Genomic DNA, 25,562 nt, shown 5'->3' with positions numbered 1-25,562 from the left:
TGGCAGCCCACCATGCCCGAATAGCAGTCAGACAGCCCGGAATGAGAGAGGAGGAAGAGGAGGCAGTAGTGAGAAGCTTGAAGGAAAGCTGTGTGTTATCTGCATAACACTGGAAGTGAGGAGAGGAGGAGATCAGATGGGCGAGAGGGGCGAGGTGGATGTTGAAGAGCCATGGCGATATGATAGAGCCTTAAAGGAGCATGATAGGGGAGAGAAAAGGGCCCAGTTGAACCTGGGAAGGACAGTCAGAGAGGAAAGAGGTCAACCAGTAAAGTGCCAGGCCGGTGATGCCAAGGGTGTCACAGAGCCAATAAGTCAGGGTGCCATGATTGACCATGTCAAAGGCAGAGGATAGATCCAGAAGGATAAGAACGGATGGAAAGTTGGAATCGAGATTAGAGACCAAGTCTTCACTGATGTTCAGTAGAGCAGATTCCATGCCTCTGGCTGCTCTGAAGCCAGACTGGTGGTTGTGGAGACTCCCAACAGATTCAGTGTGTTGGATCAGCTGGGAGATGACCAGCTTCTCTAGGAGTCTTCCCAGGAAGGGAGTAATGGAGATAGGGCAGTAGTTAGCACGGCAGGATGGGTTGCCGGAGGGCTTTTTGAGGAGGGGATGCACAAGGGAGTGCTTGAGGGGTAGTGGGAAGGAGCCGTTGGCAAAGGAGTGATTACATTAGTTGGCCAAGGCTGGCGCAAGAAAGGCAATGTTGTCCTTAATGGTTCTGGAGGAGCAGATGAGCACCTGTTTGGAGGAGACTTTCATAGAGAGGACTTGTCTAGAGACCTCATCCCATGCTATGGGCGAAAAAGAGGAGGAAAGGGCAGAGGGGGACCAAGGGAGGCCTGAGAGCAGGGGAGAGAGGAGGGAGGAGAGTAGAGGAGAGTGAGGACAGGATGTCCTGTGGTTTGGCTAAGAAGTGGGCGGCCAATGAAGGTCAGACGGTCAGGGATGGCAAGAAAGAAGTGGAGACTGCAGTAGGTGTTACGCTCACCTGATTCCCACGGGGGCGTCGATCTGGACTGGCCCGCTGTTGCTTCCACCAGAGTAACACGTAGAGCCGAGAAGACAGACTGGACAGACCCACTTAGCTTCGTTTGTTGGACTCGTACGAATATCTTTCTGCAATGGAGAAAGGGAATTAACCTCCCGTAATCTGAGCGTTAACCCGCCTTCCCACTCCCCTTGTCTGCCCAAAGAACACTCCTGAAGTTCCCTCTTAATCTCACCTGAAGATTTGGAAAGATGAGCTCTCCATCCTGCGTCGAGCGCAGGGGCGCGTAGACGACCAGTTACTTCACTGGCGTGGAGGAATTGGTGAGTTCCAGTATTGACTCTAAGTCCAATTGTTCGTAAGAGTTCAAAAGTCTGATCTTCACTCTGCCAGATTCCTTGCAGGTTGCGGATTTAAACCACCAGAAGAGTTCCAAGTGGCGATTGGTAAGATCCTGGTAAGTCTATTGTGGTTCTGCCCTTTGGGGCCAGGGTACAGCGATGATGCAGAATTAACTGCGCCGACCCGAAATGAGGTGAGTACCCCCCTGTGGTAAATCAGGTAAGTCTTTGGGGTTATGTTGTATTGTCCTTGTTTTTTCCCCTTACGGGCCGGGGTATGGCGGTGATGCAGAATTGACTGCGCCGACCCGAGATGAGGTGAGTACCCCCCTGTGGTAATCAGGTAAGTCTTTGGGGGTGGTTTGTATTGCCCTTGCTCACCTATCTGTTCTTGTCTCCCCCAGGTGTTGAAGAATGGCCTGGAGATGCTGGATTCGCGATGGAGTAAAGGAATGCAGCCTCGGTTGGTGAGTTCAGCGCGGCTCTGCGAGGTGCGTGGCAATGCACCTGAGAAGGCTTCTCTCTTCCAGATCGACGATGTGCTGGATCAAGGATTCAGGTAAGGGTTTTGTTCTGACCTCTTCTCCTTCTCCTTTTCTTGTTCCAGGTGTTCCAGGGCTGAAGCAGGCGTGGCTGAAGACTGGAGCTGCTGAAGACACGGTGAGCGTTACGCTGCAGCAAGCAGAATAACGCGAAGCACGTGTGGTTGTCCGGGTGTGGCTTAAATAGCCTTGGAAGAAGTCCCAGGTAAGTATTCTTCCACAGCCCCACCCGAGAGGAAAGGAGTCCCTGAGGTAAAGTAGTCCCTTTAAGCCTCATTTGGCTTGTGGCTTCGTGCAGCATGGTCTGCATCAGGTAGGTATGCAGCATGGTCTGCAACAGGTAAGATTTCTGTAATGAGCCTGGTGCCCAAAGCGCCAGGACTGACTTTATTCTTATGAGCCTGGCGCCATAGGCGCCAGGACTGTAGCCAAAGAGCCTCTAACTGGGGTTTTTGGGCATGCTTCAAGTGGCATGATGCCTGCTTCCGGGGTTGTTGGGCCTGGTCTGGCTTTCCGGGGGCAGACATTGTGACAGCACTCCCCCTCAAGGCCCCTCCTAAAGCTGTTCTCCCTCTCGGCCTTGGCTTGTCTGGAAATTCTTGGTGGAACCTTTTCACTAATTGAGGTGCATGCACATGGTCACTAGGCTCCCAAGATCTTTCTTGTGGACCATACCCCTTCCAATCAATGAGATAGAAGAGTTTTGATCTCACCCTTTTAGAGTCCAAAATATTCTTGACTTTGAATTCGGGTTCCCCGTCTATGAGGATAGGTTCAAGTGGGGTGGTTAGTCTAGTTCCTGGTTGCACAGGCTTCAAAAGAGACACGTGAAAAACAGGATGAACACGCATATGACCAGGCAGGTCCAACTTGACGGCCACTGGGTTAATAATAGCCTTAATAGAATAAGGTCCCAAGTACCTGGGGTTAAAAGTCCGTGTTCCCTTGAGTGGTAAGTACTTGGTGGCTAACCATACTTGGTCCCCTACTTGGTATTGCGGTGCTTCACTTCTGTGTTGATCAGCATCCTTCTTGTATTTATCCTTAGCCTTTTGTAAATGTGCAGTCGCTTCTTTAAAGGCTTGTGTGATAACAGCGTGGAGATGGTCCACCGCAGGCATCTCTAAATGCTGGGGAGAATCTAAGTCTGAGGTTCGAGGATGGTGACCATATATGGTAAAAAAAGGGCTTTGTTTAGTTCCTGAGTGTACAGAATTATTGTATGCATACTCGGCGATCCAAAGAATGTCTTTCCAATCCTCCTCAGATTGATGTAGCATACAACGTAGGTATTGTTCAAGAGTCTGGTTGGTTCTCTCAGTTTGACCGTCGGTCTGGGGATGGTGGCTGGTTGAAAGCCTAACATCAATTTGTGCCAGCTGGCAGCACTTCCTCCAAAAATGCGAAATAAATTGACTTCCCCGGTCTGAAATTAACACGGAAGGAAAACCATGTAGACGGACAACATTTTCAAGGAACTCCTTGGCCAGGATTGAAGCTGTAGGTATTCCTTTTAAAGGAATGAAATGGGCCATTTTAGAAAAAAGATCTACAATAACTAGAATGGTGTTATAACCTTTGCACGGGGGTAAATCCGTGATAAAGTCTAATGACAAGGTATGCCAAGGAGTAGGTGGTATGTCCAACGGTTGTAATAATCCAGCGGGTTTTTTCTTTTCCCCTTTATTTTGAGCGCAAATGCCACAAGACATGACAAACAACTTGACATCTTTTCGCCAGGTGGGCCACCAAAACTGTTTCTTGATTTTGGCTTCAGTTTTAGCAATGCCAGGATGTCCTTCCATCAAGGTGTCGTGGTAATGAGAAATGACAAGTTTCTGTAGTTCCTCCAGTGGCAAAAATAGCCGGCCTTGGTAATAAGGTAGATTGTTGGTGACAGAATACTCTGGGCCTTTCCTTGCCCAGCCCTGTAAGGCATCGGAATCAAAGAGTTGATGGACCTTTTCTTGAATGTCCTCCAGAGAGTGTATGGATGTCAGACCAACGATCCTCTGTTCAGGAATTATGGGTACAGGTTCTAAAGCTCTTTCTATTTCTCCCATTCCTATTCGGAACAGGGCGTCAGCTTTTCCATTTTTACAACCTGGTCGATAGGTTATTACAAAATCAAACTCGGCGAAGAACAATGCCCAACGGAGTTGGCGTGAAGATTGGGCCTTGGCTACCTTTAGGTATTGTAAGTTGCGGTGATCAGTGATGACCGTAATGGTATGCCTGGCGCCCAGCAGATAGTGCCGCCAAGCCTTGAAGGCGGACTTGATGGCCAACAGTTCCTTGTCGGTTATAGCATAATTTAATTCGGGAGCTGAAAACTTTCTTGACCAAAACGCCACTGGGTGCAGCTGGTTAGTTTCGGGATCCTTTTCGGAGAGCACTGCTCCCATAGCTGAACTGGATGCATCTGTTTCCACTATGTAGGGAAGCTCTGGGCGCGGGTGTCGTAATACAGGAGCGGACGTGAATTTCTTTTTTAACTCTTGGAAGGCGTTCTCGGCTTCTTCTGTCCATGTAAAGCGTTTATTCTTTCGCAATAGTGTTGTAATGGGATGTACAATGTGTGAGAAGTCCGGGATAAACCTGCGGTAGAAATTGGCAAAGCTGAGCATGCTTTGCACTCCTTTGACTGAGCTTGGCGAAGGCCAATTAAGAATTGCGTCCACCTTCCTGGTATCCATCCGGATTCCTTTCGGGGTCAGAATAAATCCAAGAAACTCTACTTCCGTAGTGTGAAAGAACTGCACTTTTCCAGTTTAGCGTATAACTTATACTGGCGTAACTTTTCCAGGACTGCTCGGACGTGCTTTACATGATCGGATTCTGATAGGGAGTATACTAAGATATCGTCGATGTAAACGACTACACAAACATCGATGAGCTCTCGGAAGACATCGTTCATGAAGAACTGCAAGGCTGCTGGTGCGTTACACAGTCCGAAAGGCATCACCTGGTACTCAAATAATCCGTACTTGGTGCGAAAAGCAGTCTTCCATTCGTCACCCTCTTTGACGCGTACCAGATGATATGCCCCCCGAAGGTCTAGTTTTGTGTATATACAAGCGTTCTTTACCTGGTCTAGTAGTTCAGGGATCAAAGGCAATGGGTACCGATTCTTGATAGTTATCTGATTCAGAGCGCGGTAGTCAATGCATGTTCTAAGGTCGCCTTCCTTTTTTGGCACGAAGAACAAAGCGGAAGATGCAGGGGACTTGGACGGGCGGATGAAGCCATTAGCAAGATACTGGTCTAGGTACTGGCGCAAGTGGAGATTTTCAGGTTCTGTGAGGGCATAGATTCTGCTGCAAGGTGGTTGTGCTCCTGGTATGAGATCTATTTGACAATCATACGATCTGTGCGGTGGTAAGGTGTTTGCCTGCTCCTTTTGAAAGACATCCTGAAAGTCTTGGTATTCAGCAGGTAATTGTATGGCAGCTGGGACTATTGGGGCCAGTACTGAATTTAGAGTTCTCTTTGGGTAACAGGTGTTAGCAGATTCTGGGAAGGTTAGTCTCTTCTCTCGCCAATCAATACAGGGATTGTGTTTTTCCAACCAAGGGATTCCCAGTATCAGTTGAAACTGTGGAGCCTTTATTAAATCAAACACCATAACCTCTCGGTGTCCATCCTGACCCAGCAAAGTCATCTCTGCAGTGGAATGAGTTACGGGCCCAGAGGCAATTTCAGTTCCATCAACAGTGGTGACGACATCGGTAGTGGTCTTTCGGGTGAGAGGTAGATTCATCCTGGAAGCCAATCCGTAGTCCAAATGGTTTCCTATGGCTCCACTATCTACGTACGCCTTTAACGCGTGCATGCGTGATGGCTGCTCTGGATCTATAAGGACCATGGGTATGGTGAAATGGGAGGTCAGAGTGTCCTTCTTTAAGCTCGGCAAGCTGACCTCTGCGCTTGCCGGGCGTGATCGTTTCCCGAGTCAGGTTTCAAGTGGTTTTCGTCCGCTGCTCCTATAGGTTTCTTGGGTGGTTTTACAGGGCAGTTCTGAAGGAAATGACCAGTAGCTCCGCAATATAAACATAATTGCTGTTGCCGTCTTCTTTCCCTTTCCTTCTGGGTTAAGGGTCCTCTAACCCCCCGATTTGCATGGGTTCTGAGGCATCTCCCCCTACGAGGGTACGTAGGTTTTAACCAAGACCTTGTTTTCAAACTTGGTTCGATCAGCCTTTCTGGTTTGAAGTCTGTGATCTAACTGGACCACAAAATCTATATATTCAGCACAGTCTAAAGGCGGGTTCACGACTTGGGCTAACACATCCTTGAGATCTCCCCGAAGCCCTCGATGGAATAATGTAATTCGCTTGGCTTCAGGCCATTCGGTTTCCACAACTAATCTATTGAAAGTTGCAATGTAAGATAAAAGATCCTGATTACCTTGCCGTAAGGATAAAAGTTCGTTATCCAAAGCCTGTCCTTGGGAATGTCGGGCGAACAGTCTTTCCATGCTAGTTCGAAAACCTTGCAAATCTCGAAGAATCGGGTAATCCTGATTTACTAGTGGAATGGACCAGTCCACTGCACTGCCGCTGAGATATGACAGTACAAAAGCTACCTTGGCTTGATCATTTGGGAAAGCTCCAGGTCTACATAAAAAGTGTAAGCGACATTGATTCATGAATATAGCAAACCTTTTAGGGTCTCCGCAAAGCGTTCAGGCGGAGCCAGGGGAACGGCTCCAGGAAGGTTTATCTGCACAGGGTTACTCGGGGGCACCGGAGCTGGGCTGACCCCGAGTCCAGGTAGAGGTGTTTGTCCAGCCTCGCTTTGTAATAGCTGTCTGGCCAAATCATCAGTTCGTTCTTTTGACACTATCAATTCCCTCCTGAGGGCATTGGTTTCCTGGCGGTGGAATGCACCTCAGCCCTTAGTTCCCCTAATAATTGGGCCAACTGATCGCTTTCCGAGGTCTGCATGACGCCCAGGTGGGTATTTGTGGGTAGGCTTTGCGTTTTGTTACGCTCACCTGATTCCCACGGGGGCGTCGATCTGGACTGGCCCGTTGTTGCTTCCACCAGAGTAACACGTAGAGCCGAGATGACAGACTGGACAGACCCACTTAGCTTCGTTTGTTGGTTACCCCCCTGTGGTAAATCAGGTAAGTCTTTGGGGTTAGGTTGTATTGTCCTTGTTTTTTCCCCTTAGGGGCCGGGGTGCAGCGGTGATGCAGAATTGACTGCGCCGACCCGAGATGAGGTGAGTACCCCCCTGTGGTAATCAGGTAAGTCTTTGGGGGTGGTTTGTATTGCCCTTGCTCACCTATCTGTTCTTGTCTCCCCCAGGTGTTGAAGAATGGCCTGGAGATGCTGGATTCGCGATGGAGTAAAGGAATGTAGCCTCGGTTGGTGAGTTCAGCGCGGCTCTGCGAGGTGCATGGCAATGCACCTGAGAAGGCTTCTCTCTTCCAGATCGACGATGTGCTGGATCAAGGATTCAGGTAAGGGTTTTGTTCTGACCTCTTCTCCTTCTCCTTTTCTTGTTCCAGGTGTTCCAGGGCTGAAGCGGGCGTGGCTGAAGACTGGTGCTGCTGAAGACACGGTGAGCGTTACGATGCAGCAAGCAGAATAACGTGAAGCACGTGTGGTTGTCCGGGTGTGGCTTAAATAGCCTTGGAAGAAGTCCCAGGTAAGTATTCTTCCACAGCCCCACCGAGAGGAAAGGAGTCCCTGAGGTAAAGTAGTCTTTAAGCCTCATTTGGCTTGTGGCTTCGTGCAGCATGGTCTGCATCAGGTAGGTATGCAGCATGGTCTGCAACAGGTAAGATTTCTGTAATGAGCCTGGCACCCATGGCGCCAGGACTGACTTTATTCTTATGAGCCTGGCGCCATAGGCGCCAGGACTGTAGCCAAAGAGCCCCTAACTGGGGTTTTTGGGCATGCTTCAAGTGGCATGATGCCTGCTTCCGGGGTTGCTGGGCCTGGTCTGGCTTTCCGGGGGCAGGCATCGTGACAGTAGGATTATCGAGTTCCTTGCAGATTTTAAACAATTTGCATGTGTTGTTAGTGGCCCCAGAGAGGCTGGCTTGGATATGGGCCCTCTTATTCGAGCGGATGGAGAGTCTGTATAGCCTTTGGAGCAGGCGGCAGGCCAGTCTGTCAGAGGATGTGCCTGATGCCCACCACCCACCACATCCGCTCAGCAACTCTGCACTTGCGTTTCAGCGAGTATAGGTCAGAGTCATACCAGGTGTTGCAGTTGAAGGCAGGCTTAATGCGGATCCTAATGACAGGGGAAAGGATGTCCAGGGTCGTGGTGATAGAGAGATGAAGATTGGCAAGGGTAGAGTCAGTGTGGGAGTCTGCGGTAGGAGTGAGAGTGGGAATGAAAGTGACGGCAAAAGCAGCAGCTGACACTCGCTTCATCGGTCGAATGATACAGAAGGAGACTATTAGTGCAGGCAGAGGCTTAGACGAGGGACCTAAGAGATCCAGGTGAGAGGACAGGAAAGCATGGTCAGACCCGTAGAGAGGTCTAGTGAGAGGGTTGGAGATGGGGATGTCTGCTGGGATGAAAGCATCCAAGGTATGTCCGACTGAGTGTGCCGGACTGGAGGGATGAATGCTGAGGGAAAGAAAGAAAATCACAGAGGCTGCAGAAGAGTCTAGTGGCTGAATCAGGAGAGTCAAGGTGAATATTGGAGTTTGGAGGTGGAAGCAAGAAGAGAAGAGGAGAGGTCAGACCACTTCGAGAGAAAGAGGGAAACTGGACCAGGGGTCCTGTAGATGGTTGGAGAGACACCAAGGCTGCAGATGAGGCAATGGCTGCAGGGTCTCCGTGGACGTGATGGTCTGCTTTTTCCAGGAGCCCCCCGCTAACCAATACTGTGTATGCAGGCTCTGCGTGTTCCCGCTCTGAGCGGTGTCCCTCCTGACATGGAGCGCCGCCAGTCTGTCTCGTCTGCACCGAGGTCACCCAGCCTCTGGCAGCCACCCAGACCGCTTCCTTATAATCATGGAGCGGCAGGAGTCGTCGAGGCCGCCTCATCGCTGCCAGGTTGCGGTACACACAATCGAATAACTCGGGCTCCAGTGCACTGCGGAGACCCCCTGATGATCCAGGCTGTGCTTGCTTCTTCCACTGGCTGAAAATCACACTGTGTGGAAGGCTAATAGCGATCAGCCACTGCATGTACAAAGCAGGTGCCCACTCTGCGTGGAACCTAAGCAGGGTTCGCCATCCTAGCTCGGGGATCAACGCATTACGAATTTAGCACTGTCACGGGTTCCAATAGGGGGATCTGTTCTTTCTCATTTTTATCACAGTAGCAAGGTTTTCCCTTGCTACTTGCTACTGTTTGAACACTACTGTTTGTCTGTACTCCTGTAACCTAGCCTGTTTCTTTTAAAGAGGTGTCCCTGTGAATCACTTCTAAAAAAAAAAAATTAAGATGGTGCTCCAATAGAATTCTTCTTGAGTGCTGCTGGTATGCGGATAGATTTAGTTCCCAAACCTTTTTGTGCCATGCAAATTCTTGTTCCTCTGCCGATTCCTGCCTCGAATGAACCAAAACTACACGTTTGACCCTCACTGTTCTCTACTCCTGTTTTCACTGTCCATTTATCAGTGTCCACCCTCTCCCTTTCAACCAAAGTGCTCTGAAACATCTTGTTTGTATGCAGGATAACTTACACCAATTGACATTATTAAAACTCCCCTGGATAAAATATGCAAAGAAAAGGGTACTATATCCACCAATGTGTATAAAGCATTCAGATCACATCAGAAAACCCAGCCATAAAGTTGCAACCAAATTAGCTTGAACACTAACAAGGAAATAAAATACACTCCAACACATTGGCCATCCACTTGGAATATGGCCTCCAGATCGTACAGCCCATCACTCCAAATGTATTACTTTATGCTACGGAAAGTAGGTTCGCTGGACCCCAGCAAATCTTGCTGGAGGAGTCCATCAGATATATCATCATGCTTGTATTGTGATTCAGCACCTATGTTTGTTGAGTGAAAACATAATGTAAATCCACCCAGTTCCAGGACAAAATCCCTCAGCCATTTACGAATCCATTGCTTTAGAAAAGGGGGACCTCAATTCACAGAAAGCTTACAGTGTTGGTACTCAAGTTCACAACTACTTGCTGGAAACAAGCATCAAACTTGTCACACTAAAGGTGGTCGAACTGTCTTTACTGTCATGGAAGAAGTCATGGGATTCATAAGTAAAAGACCACACACAAACTGTTAGGCCCACCTACAAACAAGGAACCCTATAAACACATTCTTAATAATTGTATTTCTCAGTGTCTTGCAACCTTTTCTCCTTCCTTAACCCACATAGAAGTCAATGTGGGAATAGTGCAACTCCTGTATACAAAGATGATTTACACATCACCCCGTTTCTTACCACTAGCAATTAGGTCTCGAGGAAGCCAGCATCCCTCTTTCCAACCGCCACCCACAAACCCTTCAAAATTGTTTAAGTTCACACATTGGGGCTCAGTACAACTTTGCCGGTGTGGAAATAAAGTGCTGGTATTACCGTATACCGACCTGTTTCTACACCGGCAAAGTACAAGTTTATCAGTGGGCTGGCCTGAATAACCTCCTGCTAAGAGCTGGAGGTAACTGTGCCACCGTACCGGCAGCAAAAAATAGCCGGTATTACCGGCGCCGGTATTACCGGTGCTGGTAATACTGGCAAATCCCCCATGGGTATGGGACGCCATGGAATGGGGAATTACCGTTGTTACCGGCATTCATAATCTGGCGGTAATTCCACCAGACAGTGTGCCGGGAACGGTATTAACATTTGCCGGTATCCTGCCGATTTTACCCCCAGGATACCAGCATAGTTGTAATGAGGCAGAAATATTCAGTGTGCTTGCAAATGCTCCAATATTCACCACTCATTTACCACCTTTAGAATCGATTTTTTAAAGACCAGATTGGCTCCTATAAAGTATATCTTTAAGTCTGATGGTTTAGTAATGTTTAAAAATGCTTATGGGTTTCTAATGTTTGGTGTTCTGTCTCTGTTATTCTGACTCCTTGATTGATTTCTTCATATCATTGAAATTAATGTCATTATATTATTTTGTTTTATGTTCTTTATTAAAATACAATGTTTTTAAACATGAAATTTGTAAGTGGAAACCTTAACAATTCACAAGCTAGTGTTTAGAGATCCCGATACAACACGCAAAAGAATATAACTGAAATATCTCAGCCAGGCATTTTGGGATCTCTTCCCGGCAACAGAGCAGAATGCTTCAAGAGGCAGAACGCCTTTTTCAAAGTTGGAGGACATTGGGCAAAACATGCTTTAAAAGGTTTGCTGAAAGGTTTTCTATGAACTGTCTCAGAATCCTCCAATTAGGTAAATAATACTTTATAGAGAGATTATGAATCTGAGAAAAATTCTGTACCAGTGAATTTTGTTTTTATATTTGGGGATATGGATCATCAGCTATTTTACAATGACACAGAGAAACGTTAGCATTAAGGTAATTCAATGTTGGTTTTAATGAAGGAGCAAAATTACTTGTTGCCAACATACCAGTGATTAATGATGCCATAGTTGGTGACCAGATTGGAAAATGTGCTTCATGTCCATATTCAAACTTGTAATAGAGGACAGATCCTAGCACTATGCTGTATGGTAGAGGATATTGCCTAGAAAGAGATTTACCTGCACAGACTATTTAGGAGTGGTGTTTAATGAATGAGGTGCATAATTTCAGGACAGTAGGCTCATTACAGGTATGTCGGTGCAGGTTTAAATTGGCGGCAACGGAATTACCACCCCTTTTCCCACATCACCATACTAAGTGTATGGCCCTGGAGTGGGGATTTACGTCCAGTATAACGCTGGAGGTAAATCCTGTTACTGTCCCACCGATAAATTGGAAAAATTGGTGGAAACACTGCAGGGGAAATGCCACCGCTGGTAATTCCCCCAAAAAAGCACCATATAGTTCAATGGAATCTTTGATTTACTCTGCCACTGGCATTTGTAATCCAGCGGTAATTCCGATGGACCAAGTGGTGGTAACAGTAATTCATTTGGGCAGTATTTCAGTGGATTTACCACTGGAATACCGCCAAACTCGTAATGAGGCCTGTCCATTATGGTTATTGACACATCCTGCAGGTTTAGGAGAATGTAATGGTTAATGATGTTTAAGACCACTGACAAGTCAATTAAAAATAGCCTAGCATCTTTCTGGTCATTCAGTTTTGATGATTAGTAAAAGCCCCTTTGCTTGATACCTTATTGCATACATTATCTTGCTGTCCGATTTATGCTTCTTTGAGTGGAAGCCACTTCAATAGATGTAGGGACTCGCAATAATAACAGAAGCATACAAACTAGAAGCAATAGAGCTATAATTCTGATCAGGCATGTGTCTTTAAATGTATATATTCCAATGACTTATGTTTACATACCAGTCCCTCGGCTCCCGGACCAAATGAGGTAACAGCCAGGTCATTGCCGTTGTGATCAAAAGCATTGATTTCGATGCCCCAGTTGTTTTGCGGTTGTTTGAACCAGTTCTGCAGTACATGCTTGAAGTCAATGCTTTGCCAGTGTCCAATCCGAGAGTTCAGGTCAATCTTGAGTGAGCGTATACGAATGTGCCGACTGCCTTCCTCAGTCACAGGTTTGAGGCGCAGGATCTGCAGGTATACTGTAGTTGTGTGCTGAATGGGGCGTAGATAGACCCATAGCTGTGCCTTGAGCACTTTGGTGAACATGACCTTGGGACTGAAGTTAAAGAAGCAGCAGTGCGGACTCCCCTCTATTTGGACAACTTGATCGGCTGTTGAAAAAGCAAGGGGAATATTTTGAGTGATTATCGAACAAATATACACTATTTGTAGAACATTAGATGTATACCACTGGCCGTTACTCATCTAGTAAGAAGAATGCACATTGATCAAACCATGACATTGGTTTGTGCCCTGTCTCTGGTTTTACGGAACTCATTCATCAACACATCACCATGAGGAACTCCCATCATCAGAAATCTGGAAATCTCAAGATTATATTGTGCTATTTCTCAGGAGAATAAAAATAATGTACTCACTGTAGAAACATCAGCTTCTTGCACCCATGGGATCATCCATATCACCAACATGTTGGGGGTTCATGAAAACAAAACGTGCTTTTCACATTTACAAATTAGGCACACAGTGCATGGACTCTGCACTGCCTGCTCTCCAAATAAACCATAAAAGGCATCATTAAGTACTAAATAAATAATCAACCAATAAGCAATTTGATATACTTTTGGCATGCAGTTTCATGTTCTTTCTTTCATTCAAGGTACGTTCTAAACCTTCCAGCCATCACCTCTTTGTTTTTGACAATGGGGCACTCCAGAAGGCACAGTCAGTTTTGGGCATCACTAGAGAACAATTGTTTTAGAAGCACATTAATCATTTACTGGCTCCGGGTGTTGGCTCACTGACCCTGATCAGCACATCAATGTTAGTAACGCTCTGTAGCACCTACTTCCAAGGCAGCTAACTTTTTGCCAATCACTACTTTTTATTTGTGGCTATTCGGTGAAACTTAAGCACAGTGGTTTAAGTGGTATACCAAACAGAAGGAGGGGGTTTCTGGAGAACGGCCTTGGCCAATGTGCGAGGCATGGGAAGGATGGTCCGGTGACTTAGGCAAGGTCCATCTGCCACAAACAAACAATACATCCTGAGGGCATGCAAAAATGTACTGGGTGCATACTGTAAATAAAAGTCCCTCAGCTTCAAAACAAAAAAACAGCAGAAGCCCTATACAACACAGCAGAAGCCATTTCGCGCTAAATGCTGCTTGCATTCTGTGGTAAGGCAATCTAAATATTGGTGTCAAAATGCGGGTATGAACCAGATTTTGTAATGATATGAACAGCCTGTCGATATATAAATCCCCCAGTACATTAGAGCGTTCACCCTGCCAGCTGACCTGTGTAGCTCTATCCATCGTATGTGGGAGAGCTGGTGAGCGCCACAGTGGTAAGTGCTTACTGTACGGTGCTTTGGGACCAGTCAATTGTTGTATCTTCCGCCATGCCAATAGTGCGGTCCAAAGCGGGTAAAACTTACAAGTCAATGTAGGTGTTCATGTGGAGAAGAGTGCATATAATGCAGTCACTGGCTGACGCTTGATCAATTTTCACATGGGGGGTGGTTGTGTGGACCAGAACCAGTACAATGCACAGTGTGCCTAATTCGCGATCCAGTAGAGTTCCAAGTCTGGAGCCTTAAAACCTGCCTTCGACATATTGTTTGGTGAAATAACTAAATTCTTTCCTTATGGCACCTGCGTGCTAGAGGAACTGGGACAGAGTATTCTGCAGCGTGCAAAAGTACTACTTGCCAGGCCAAATGGGAACATTTTTGAAATAGATAAAGCAGCTTGGGTAACACAATCATCTCTATCAGAGCAATGCGGACAGCCACGGACAGGGGCATATTTCTCCATTTAGTCAGCTTGTAGGTTCGTTGTTCGCTACATTGTTCATAATTTTCGTGGAATAACAAACGTGAGCACTGCCTACCCAGATGCCTAAACATTTGATCTGAGTCATAAACCACCTCAATGCATTGAGCCCAGGCGGGGGAGTTGTGACGTCTGTAACCGGAAATATTTCAGACTTGTATTGATTAATCTGAAATCCAGATTCGGAGCCGTAAATAACTATCTCGTCAAGCACTGGGTTCAGATCGACATATGGGTCTGTGATGTATAAGAGCACATTATCAGCATAAAAAAATATGATTTCTGGTGCTCTATGGGAGTGTATCAACCTGATCAAGTCTGCCGGTGGCTCCATAACCAGATCGAAAAGCAGTGGAGATCAAAGGCAGCCTTGCCTTGTGCCCCTAGTGAGGTGTATGGGCTTGGATAGCTGCCCATTAGTGCAGAGTGTAGCGCTGGGCAAGGTATACAATAGTCGAATACCTTGGATAAAATTGGGCCCAAAATCACATTTCTGCAGTACTGCAAAAAGAAAATGCCAGGACACTGAAAAGCTTTCTGTGCATCAAGCGACACTGCTACTGCCCGAGCGAGGCGAGGGGTTGATCTGCACTATGATACTAACAGTCTACGAGTTTTCAACGCCGTTGAGCAGCCGGGTACCATGTGACTCATGTAGAGTAAGAGGCGATTGGCAAGTACTTTTGCATAGATTTTGATATCCGAGTTAATTAGCGAGAGAGGCTGATACAAGCTGCATTCCGTTGGGGGTTTGTCAGGTTTCAGCAGTAGCATGCTTGTTGCTTCCCGGGTGGAGTTGCTCAATAGACAACATAGCTTCTTGTGATTGTGAATTTGTGAATGTGGGACCAGCAGATCGTGGTAGGTTTATAAAATGTTACTCACTGCAGTGACTAAAATACTCCTAGTCCTCAGTCCCCTTTCCTCCATCCTGAACCTTTTACAGTGAAAAAGTTGAGGTACTCCTTTAAATTTAGTATAGCAGGTGGAGGTGTGGCCGTGGGCGAGACCCCGCCCACTAGCACCACCCATCGCCACTTCTCATCAGTCCCTTTTTTCAAGGCGGATGCTATTATATGGGGCTTTGCACTGAGTTTGTGGCTTTAACCCGATGGGGGATGGTAGGTGGGACAGATGGAGGAAAGGCGACTAAGGACTAGGAGTATTTTAGTCACTACGGTGAGTAACATTTTATTACTCCTACATTCCGTCCCCTTTCCTCCATCCTGTGTGGCTGACTGCAACATAGCCCTTATGACCGGTGGTCGGAGGCGAGAGGTACTCCTAAAGCTACACTGCTGTAAATAGGTTTCTCAATAACGCTTACCCAAAGGCTGCGTCAGCACTCGAGCTGGTATCTAGAGAATAGTGTTTGCAGAATGCTAAGGGTGTGGCCCATGTGGCCGCCTTGCTAATGATATCCCGAGGCGTGTCTCTTTGCAGCGCCACTGCTGTAGCTTTAGCCCTCACTTCGTGGACATGGATGACTTTTGGAACTGTTTCGTCCTGAACCGTATACACTTCCGCAATAGCTGACACCATCCACCTGGCAATGGATGCTTTTGAAGCCTGCGCGCCTGGAGATGCAATACCAAAAGTGACAAACAGAGCCTCTGTCCTCCTACTCTCTTTTGTCCTTGATAGGTAGAATTGTAATACTCTGTGCAAATATAAAGAGTGCAGATCCCTCTCTGCTTCTGTCTGAGGTTAAGGAAAGAAAACTGGCAAGCAGATCTCTTGATTTAGATGGAAATGAGACACCATTTTTGGAAGGAGCTTCAAGTACGTCCTGAGCACCACCTTGTCCTTGTGAAGCACTGTAAATGGCTCCACCGCCGACAGAACCTGAATCTCAATGTTTCTCTTTGCAGAGATCAGGGCCACTAACAGCACGGTCTTAAGCCTGACTCACCTAACATCTACAGATGCCATGGGCTCAAATGGCCTGTGTGCCAGGATCGACAACTAACTCGGATGACGCCTGCACAGTGGTGGAAAAAGCATCAACAGTCATTTCAAAAGGCTCTTCATTACTGGATTTGCAGTGAATACTCCTTTGAGTTTTTGTACGCCCCTAAGGCTGCCCCGTAGGTGTGGCAAGTGTCCACCTGGTCACCCGAGTGATCAAGATGAACAATGAAAGAGAGCAGATCGTCAAGGGGGCAAGAAAGCGGGTCGATCTGCTTTTTCTTGCGCCCAGAAGCAGAATCTTGCCCATTTGCTTTTTTACTGGGTTCATATTGACTCCTTGTGAATGATGTGGAGATTATCCTCCGAAAGGTTGCAGTGGTCTCAGTTGGTCAGGAGTCATGCTGCTAGGGCCAGGCCCTCTGGATATGGTGGATCGCAACCCCCCTTTGTTGCGACAGAAACCCCTTTGGCACAATCAGCAGTGAGAGGGTACTACACTCTTGTTGGCCACCTCAGTGCTAAGAGAATGAGCCTCCAGTTGACGGACAACCTCAATTTCTAGACCACCTTTTGGATCAGCAGCATCACAGGAAACACATAAGCCTCAAGATGATCCTAGAGTATCTGTAGCATGTCTCCAAGGGAGTTGGGTCATTGGATCTCCCATGATGTGAGCAGTGGACAATTGGCATTGTGCACCATCGCAAAGAGATTCACCTGTGGGTACCCCCACACCTGAAAAATAGGAGTTAGGGACTGCATGTCCAGCTTCCATTCGTAATTGTTCCTGCCCAACCTGCTGAGCCAGTCTGCTTCCGAGTTGCTTTCTCCTGGCAGATGCACTGCCCTGATCTGTATGTTGTGATCTAATTCCCATTCCCAGATTTCCACTTCTATCATGCAGTGGAAGGGTGATCTGGTACCCCCCTGCCTGTTGAACATGGAGGTGGAGCTGTTCGTTCTGGCCAAGACCACCCTGTCGATTATCTGAGGGAGGAATGCTTCAGTGCTAGGCCAATGACTTTGAGCTCCAGAGCGTTTATGTGCAATTTAAGAGTCCTCTCTGTTCCACACCCTGTGCACGAAGTTGTCGCTTAGCGTAGCCCCCACCCCTGACGGAGGAGTCTGTGGTAATCACAATAGGATGATTCTGAGTCCATAGCAGAGCTCCATTGTGGACATTGCTCAGGTTGAGCTACAACTGTAGATCCCAGTGGAGGGACTGTGGATAGGCAGGATGTCCGACTGCGCCCCCGTCTGCTGGTCTCAAAAGGATGCCAGATGCATCTTAATTCTCTGCATCTTCAGCCTGGCGGGATGGACTGTCAAGATACGGGAACCACCAGGTTGTTGTGACCCTTCTGTTCAAGAAGTGATGAACTGCCTTCGCAATTATCCGTAAATGTCTGCTGTGCGAGGTAGACCCTGTGCGAGACCATGCCCCACCGAGCCCCTGGGAAGACAATGCTCTGTGTGGGAACAGGATGCAATCTTTTTGTATTAAGAGACAACCCCAATTGGTACAGGAGATTTGCGAGCCTCTGGCACGACTGGTGCGCCTTCTGCAGGGAAATGGTCCCGATGAGTCAATCGTCCAGGTAAGGGTACAGGTGTAATCCTTCCACCCTGAGCCGAGCCGCAATGGTATTCATGAACCTTATGAAGACACGTTGTGCCGAGTTGAGGCCAAACAGCAACACGTTGTATTGGAAGTGATGTCCGATTACCGTAAATAGAAAAAACCTTCCTGTGAGTTTGGAAAATAGGGATGTGCAAGTACGCATCTTTCAGGTCCAGGGAGCACATCCAATCTCCATGACAGAGAGCCTCTGCAAAATGGGCTGGCGTGGCCATCTTCAAACGCTCTAAGGGAAGGAAGAGGTTGAGGGATGAAAGATCCAGCACCACCCTCATGCCTGCACAGGTCTTTTTTTTGGACTGTGGGAACTCTCAAGTAAAACCCCACAACCTTTTCCTGACATGGGACAGGTTCCACTGCCTGGTCCCTGTAGAGCTGAACAATCTCCCCTAGCAGTGCTGGAGAGCCAATCTCTAGGTGGGGGAGGAATCGTAGGTAGAATCCAGGGGTTGTTGCAAAAGTGACGCCTATTGTCCAGAAACAGACAGCCTGCTCCCCATTGGAGAAGAATGGACCTGGATGAGGAACTCATTTCTTTCCGACTCAGAGGCTGATGGGAAGGGGACTGCAAGAAACCCTTTAGAGCCGACCGCTGCTGCTTCTGTGCAGACTAAGCGATCTGTCAGGTTGACACGCTCACCTGTCTTGGAACCCTCTAAAGCCACCAAACGTCCGCGCCTTCTGGTCCGTGCAACCTTGGCTGTGTGAGAATGACTTTGATGCTGGCTTAGTCAGAATCGACTGGGACTTTTCCGTGTGTGTACAGTTATTTTGTCAGTTCTTCGTCAGTTGAAGAGTGGAATAAGTCTGCCCACTCGAACGGCAAATCATGTATGCATTATTGAACGTCTGTGGCAAACATGGACGTTTGCATCCATGCTGACCAACGCATGCCAACCCCTGTACAGATTCCCCTGCTAGCAGTGTTGAAATGAGCTCCAGATGGGCAATGACCTGAGCTTCCGCTAGGCTTGCCCTGAACACAGAATGTCTGTTCGGTGGGAGATCCTGAGTAAATAAGCAATCTCTCTCCACAGCTTTTGGTTAGTTGCCACAAATATGGGATCCGCATTGACCTGCCTCAAATGAAGCCCCGCGTTGATGTATGCCTTACGACCAAAGCTCACTAAGAGCTTGTCCTCCTTGGAAAGCGTTGTCACTGCCGACGCGGTAGAAGAGGCCGGGAAGGCCTTACAGAATAGAGAAGCTACTGCTACCACTGAGGAGTGGGGTTGAGGGTTGTGTGGACAATAATGAGTCGTTCTCCATTTGTCTGAAACGCGCATTCAGACGCTTGTTGATCTGCAAGTTGGTGTGAGGCTTTCGCCATACCCTTTTCACCAGCGCCATCACATCTTCTGTATGGGGACCACCGACCTGCTGGCCGCCCTCAGCAATAGTATTTCACCCAAGACCATGGGCCTTACTGTTCCTGCTCCGAGGGCATGAATAACCAAAAACTCTGAGAGGCCCTGAAGGCGATCATGGAACAACTTCACCAATGCTGAGTTCTAATCTCCCTCTGTCATCATCATCAGTGTCACCGTCTGTACCTTGCGTGCGGATGTCTTGCTGTGCGTCCGATTGGGACTTACTAGCCCCACGTCCTGCGGCATGGGGGGCACCCAGATTGGGGGGACCTGGGATGGGTGGAGCAGAGGAGGATGAGGTGGTGGTGGAGGGGGCAGTGGTTGCACAGGCGGCGGCACCTCAACCACTCCCCATGCCGGAGCTTCAACCGGAACCTGTGGTAACAGGTGCGGCAAGTCTGTGGTAACTCCTCCATAACCAAGCCCTTCAAGATTCCCACTATTTCCTGGGATCTCATTAGCATCATAAACTTGTCAAAAAAGAGATCTTCACTGTTGTGCCGCTTTTGACAATTCGTGAGCCAGCCTCTGTTTTTGGCTGTCAAATTGGTCACTCTGGAGCTGAGGCGGGAAAGAGTATCCCTGCGGCCCTAAAGAGGGTTTTGAATATGTGGAAATGCCCTGTGCACAGATGGAGACACTGGCTCAGTCTCGATCTGTGATGGAGACGAGGAATAAGCCGTGAAGGCCATGCGTTTGTGGACAAACCACTCAGCACGTGCTTGGGCACCATTTTGTGTGGCTCAGTGATGGCACTGCATGCCGTGTGGCTGGCTGACATCTTGTGTGTGCGGGTCATTACCTCAGAAGTGCACAGGAAATCTGTGTTCAGCGTAGTCTCCACTGGAGATGAAGAGCTTGAGCAGGCACGGGAGATCTAGGACCCTCAGTCTGACGACCAGTATCCTGGCTCATATTGTGTAACGGCACCACCTCAGACAAAGGTCCGGTCTGACGGCCTGAAAGCCCCTCACATGAGCGTGCAGTGGAGGAGCTGGAGCGCCCCTCAATGGCAGGCCTGGTAGGACCCTTCGGTCCTTCAGCACGAGCGCTGGGAGCAGACTGAGCCTCATGCTTGACACCAGTGTTTGAGTCAGAACGACCCCCTCCCAGCGGACGCTCCTCCAGGGAAGGAGTATCCCCGATGAGGAGCCTTACTGAAGAGGTGACTTACCTTATCCTGTGACTTGACCAACTTCCCGAAGAAGGTTTTGATGGGGTCCAGCGGGGATCAGGAGAATATTTCTCTCCAGCGCTACAGCCTGTTCTTCAACAACCTTGGATTGAGAGCGCTGCAGGAGGCGCACGCTTCCTACTGGTGATCTACCCCAAGGCACTCAAGGCAGAGCGTGCGCAGGTCAGATGCCGGGACCAAATGGTCGCACAAGGCACATCTTGTAAATTCTCCCACGCCTGACATGCACCGGGTAGGGGAGGCACGGGAGGGTGGTGAAAAATTACAGAGAGAGATTCGAAAATACTTGGAAAAGCTGAAAGGGAGCTAGGCAAAAACATATATCCCTGAGTCTCTATAGGTCCATTCCCATCCGTGTGTAAAAAAGGACAGATGGGAGGCGCTGGAGGGTGGCACTACTGGCTAGGGTCACACCCGTGGCCACGCCTCGGCACGCTACACTAAATTTAAAGGGGTAGCTCAACTTTTTCACCAAAAATGGTTCTAGACCGGTCCCTGGTCAGTGGACACCCATACAGGATGTAGGAAAGGGGGCAGGACCAAGGAGTATGTAGAATTATATGCCAAAGCCATCCAGTCCTGGCGACTTGCCCCTGAGCAGGTCAGTAATGTGCCTGATACAGGTTGCAATAATAGTGATAGAATACCTCATTGATGCCTGTAAGCTTGTATATAGCCTCCCCTTCTTGATTGTGTATAAAAGGTATAGAAATGCCCCCAGACTCAGTTTTTAAGTATTTGAGAAAAGTGCTTACCCGTGCGATCTCCCTCCGCTTAGTGGCGGTCTGCTGTCGGTTATGCTAAGTATCTGATTTCACTGTTAGCGTGCTCACGGACAGTCTAACGCCTGCTTTATATCGGCTAATGTGGCACTAGAGGGGTTGTTTGCGTAAAGTGTCTCCAATCGGCTGAGTTCAGTTTCAGCGGCTGCAATATCTTTCAGAATGGTCTTCAATGCACCCAGCTCAGTGGACAAGGCGACCGACACCTCTTATATAGGCCTTGAATGCCTGCCAGAGTGTACCCATGGAGGCAACCATATCTAGATTCTGGCAAAATATAGTTGAATATTGTCACGCCCAGTAGAGTAGAATATAATGTCTTGTCGTGCCTGGGGTTTAAGCTTCCAATAGCGGGATAATTGTTCCACTAGCTTGACGATCATTTTGAGGATCACTGTAGAATGATACAAATATGTGTGAGGGAGGATATCTATCGCCAAGACTTTATGCAGGATTGCAGACGATATTAGTGTAAGTCGATTCTAGACGACATGTCTAGAACAGACAAGTATAGTCGCGAGCAGTGGGGTGTGAGGTTCTCCATGCATCAATGAGCCTCACAGTATGCATCCCATTCTGAATAGCAAATGCAGATTTAGTCATGGCCCCGTTAGTGGAGCCAGTGCAGTCAAATGTAAGATATACAATGGCGTTCATATTTCTGCCCCATATCTTCAGGATCTTTGGGTAGAAGTGGCACATTGCTATCATGTTTTCATAGAAGACCAGGTCATCAGTGTTAGGGCCATAAGTGTTTATGAGAAACATCTCTCTATTGCATGATGACACAGCGGCCCATTGGGTCAACCCTTGAGTTGATGAATGTGAATTGTAGCGACTTATGCATGATGGTCATGATCCCCTAGCCTGTGACGAGTAGGACGTGTGGTACCTGTTGCTGTTCCAGGCCCTTGCAAACGTAACATTAATGGTTGACATAGCATGTGTTTCCTGCAGAAATATAATATTGACCCTGTGCCTGTGCAAATAAGCAAGAAGTTTCCTACCCGTCATCGGGTTGCTCAGGCCCCTTATGTTCCAGCTTAATATTGTTACATCAGGGTGCACCATTATAGAACATAATCATCAAACGTTATTAGATGTGAACGCAAAATGAAGTATGGCCCGCCGCAACAGAATACACAATAGTATGTGATATAGTTACCAGCCATTCAATTTGAACCCCCATTCATCCCAACTGCCCATCCTTCCTTCACCACCAACCACCAACCCCAGAACATCCCCAACAATCCAAAACCATTAACACACCAGCCATCATGCATGGGGGTAGCCCTTGACACTCTGGTCCTGTATCCACGCCTTTGGCTCAAGGAGAATTGAGTAATGCAAACAATTCACAATGCTTCCCAGCATAGGCAAAACATGTAAATGTGGTATATAAAACATAGGGCATCATGAGTTGGGCGGTGCTGTTAAAATGCAGCGGTAATACCGTTACTGGTGCATTACCGCAACTCCCAACTACGTATTTGGCAGTAAGTTGGAGAATTCACCTCCAGCTATGAGCTGGGGGTAAATCCGACACCTTTTCCGCCAAATTTCAGCAGAATTACCACAGCAGTAATTCTGCCGAAATCCCCCATGGAGTCATATGGACTCCAATTGAATGGGTACTAATAACGCTGCCAACACTTGTAATCCGGTGGTAATGCCGCCAGACCAAATGGCACTAACAGTATTACAGTTTGGTGGTATCTCGGCGGATTTATTCAGATCCATTTGTTGCAGCACTAGGCTGAGGAATATTAGACTTGATAAAGCTAGTTGCTTCCTCCGGTAATGTAAAAAATTATGTTTTTCCCTTGTGTTGGAATCACAGTTTTGCTGGGAAGAGCATTGCATGGGGAACAGAACTATCACGAAGGTGTTTCTTAACACAGATGAACGTTTTCCATTCTGCATGCACTGCTGCTGTGAAGTCCAGGTAGATGTAGATCCTGTTAGCTTCCACTCTCAGCTGTCCTTTCTCGCGGCCTTGACGCAAAATCTTGCTGTGCTCTTTGTGATAAAACATTCAGCAAACAGACTGCAGAAAATGTACCGAAGTTCAGGAGGGCAGTGTTGGAGGGATTGGAAGGGTCAGGGGATCTTATATACACATTTGGTGGGAATGCCTAAAAATTCAACCGTTTTGGGAAATGGTAATAGCACACATTTCCAGAATTATTGGACGCACCTTGCCCTTTGACCAGGGACTGGCGCTACTGGGTATTCCAGAAGAAAATGCATGTCCACTCTTCTCGACAGACAGCACGACAATAACTCTACTGCTCCCGATGACCAAAATGGTCACTGCAGCGAACTGGAAAAGCAAGGACAGAGCGCATATTAACCTTTGGTGGGTGAGGCTGTGTTCGGTGCTGGCTATGAAGAAGTTGACGACGGACATTCTAGGTGACCGAGGGGGGTTCACACAGAAGTGGAGACCATTGATGGCCTACCTATTCCCAGAATTTATGTACAACACTTGTCCTCATAGGTATAGGGCTATGAACATCTTTGATACAATTGACACATGAATGGGACTTCTTCGAGGGGAGGGGAAACATGTCAGACCCTCACGGCAGCATCCATGTAAGGGCCGGGGAAGAAAATTGATTGAAGTATGCTAGAGACAGGATCGCCCACACGGGCCCCCCTAGATTAGCATAAGGCGCTAGACTCAGGTGGTGGATTGGAGGGGAAAAGATGAGGGGGTTGTTTGGTGGGGTGGTAGTATACGCATTTTGAGAATGTTTGTATGACGACAATGATCTGACGAAGGACCATGATTCATATATGAAAGAAAGGTATCATATGTTTGCCGTCGCTGAAATGTAAATCTAATAAAAATGCTTTAAACAAAAGAAATTCTTTCTAGTAGCAGTCTTGGCGGTTCTCCAGTTTTCGGTTTGGGTGCGATGGGTCGATGTGCGTGCTCTACAGTGAACTGCAGTGACAGAGACACGGCCCCCAACATGTCCAGCAGTAGTTCCTCCACAAAGTCTTCCATTTGACCGCTGATTGCCTGTTCAGGAACGCCAACTATACAAATGTTGTTGCAGCGGGATCGGGACACCAGATGGTTGTACTCCGCCACGGTGTGCTTCATGTTGTTGTCAACTGGGTGAGACCCGATTTCACCACTGTCAAGTCATCTTCTACCATACTGATTCTGCTTTCCGCTTCAGAGATTCTAGCTGCTTCCTTGTCCAGCTTGATGCGTAGAGTATTGTTACTGGCAGTAATTTCATCTAGCTTGCTATTGACTGAGGTGACTGAGGTGGCCTAGTGATAGGGACAATGGAGCCGGAGTGGATACCGAAACTTGCAGGGTGGTTGGTCCCTTGGTAGTGGGATGCGCCCACTGATAGCGGGATGCGTCTCATGAGTGGAGAGACCAGCGTTTGCAACAATGTAAGAGCCTGCATGGATAGGAGCATCTGTTGCTGCAGGATCGGTTCTGGTGCTGGTAGTCGTAGAGCAGAGAGAAACGGGGGGCTGGGCTGTGGAGGGTTTCCACCTTCTTCCGCCGGTGGTGTGACTGTAGAGACTTGTGGGGAATCAAATCTGTATATCCATAAGGGAGTAATCAGAAACCAAAAACCTGGGCCAGGGCCTTGTGTTGTCTCAAATTCGGAGTCTATGGGCCTCATTACACGGTATGCGGTAACCATGGCGCTATTAGCACAATGGTTGCCGCCGGTATTTTACCGTGTCTGCCTTGGTGGATGGTGGAATTACTGCCCTACTCCAAGGTGAGCGGGGGCGGTAATTCCCCATTCACCAAGGCACTTCCCCATTCCCATTTGTTGCCTCCACAGGGCTCAATGGGAATGGGGAAGGAGCTAATTACGGTACCGCAAATTGCGGTACCATAATTGGCACCAAGGTCGCTTTGCGGGCCTGTTCCTTAACGGCTGGTAAAATCAGCCGTTGAGGTCGGGTCCCGCAAAGGGACCTCGTAGTAAGGCGGTAAGGGTTTACCGGTACCCGTGCCCTTACCGGTACCGGTAAACCCTTACCGCATTCCGTGTAATGAGGCCCTATGTGGCGCTCCAGAATTTGGTAAGGATAATCTCCTGAATGATAATTGGTGACAGTGATCTTTGGTAGTGATCAACCTTTTCTTTTCCCCTTCCTGTCGCCTATCCTGTCTGCAATCTGGAGAGTCATTTGTTTCTCTTCCCCTCTTTTGGTCTTAGGTGAAACTGTTGTTTCTGCTGACCAATCTATTAGCGCGGTCGGCGAAGAGTATCTTTTTCTGGTCATCCACAAAGTTTGCTTTTCCTACAAT

The 25,562-nt window shown here is 47.9% G+C and overlaps 1 protein-coding gene across 2 annotated transcripts in view; it reads right to left on the bottom strand.

Annotated features, from left to right (window-relative positions):
- The window catches only part of GDF11 (growth differentiation factor 11), an 853,308-nt gene that overhangs the window by 161,691 nt on the left and 666,055 nt on the right, over positions 1-25,562 (bottom strand). For both annotated transcript variants that reach the window (XM_069653801.1, XM_069653802.1), the window contains exon 2: positions 12,313-12,686. In XM_069653801.1, the coding sequence (XP_069509902.1) occupies positions 12,313-12,686 (374 nt within the window). The remainder of the gene's footprint in view (positions 1-12,312; positions 12,687-25,562) is intronic.

This window comes from Ambystoma mexicanum, chromosome 3q (genome assembly GCF_040938575.1).
Source record: "Ambystoma mexicanum isolate Mex_15411 chromosome 3q, UKY_AmexF1_1, whole genome shotgun sequence".
NCBI classification, from domain to species: domain Eukaryota; kingdom Metazoa; phylum Chordata; class Amphibia; order Caudata; family Ambystomatidae; genus Ambystoma; species Ambystoma mexicanum.
This window is presented reverse-complemented; position numbering and strand designations above follow the sequence as displayed.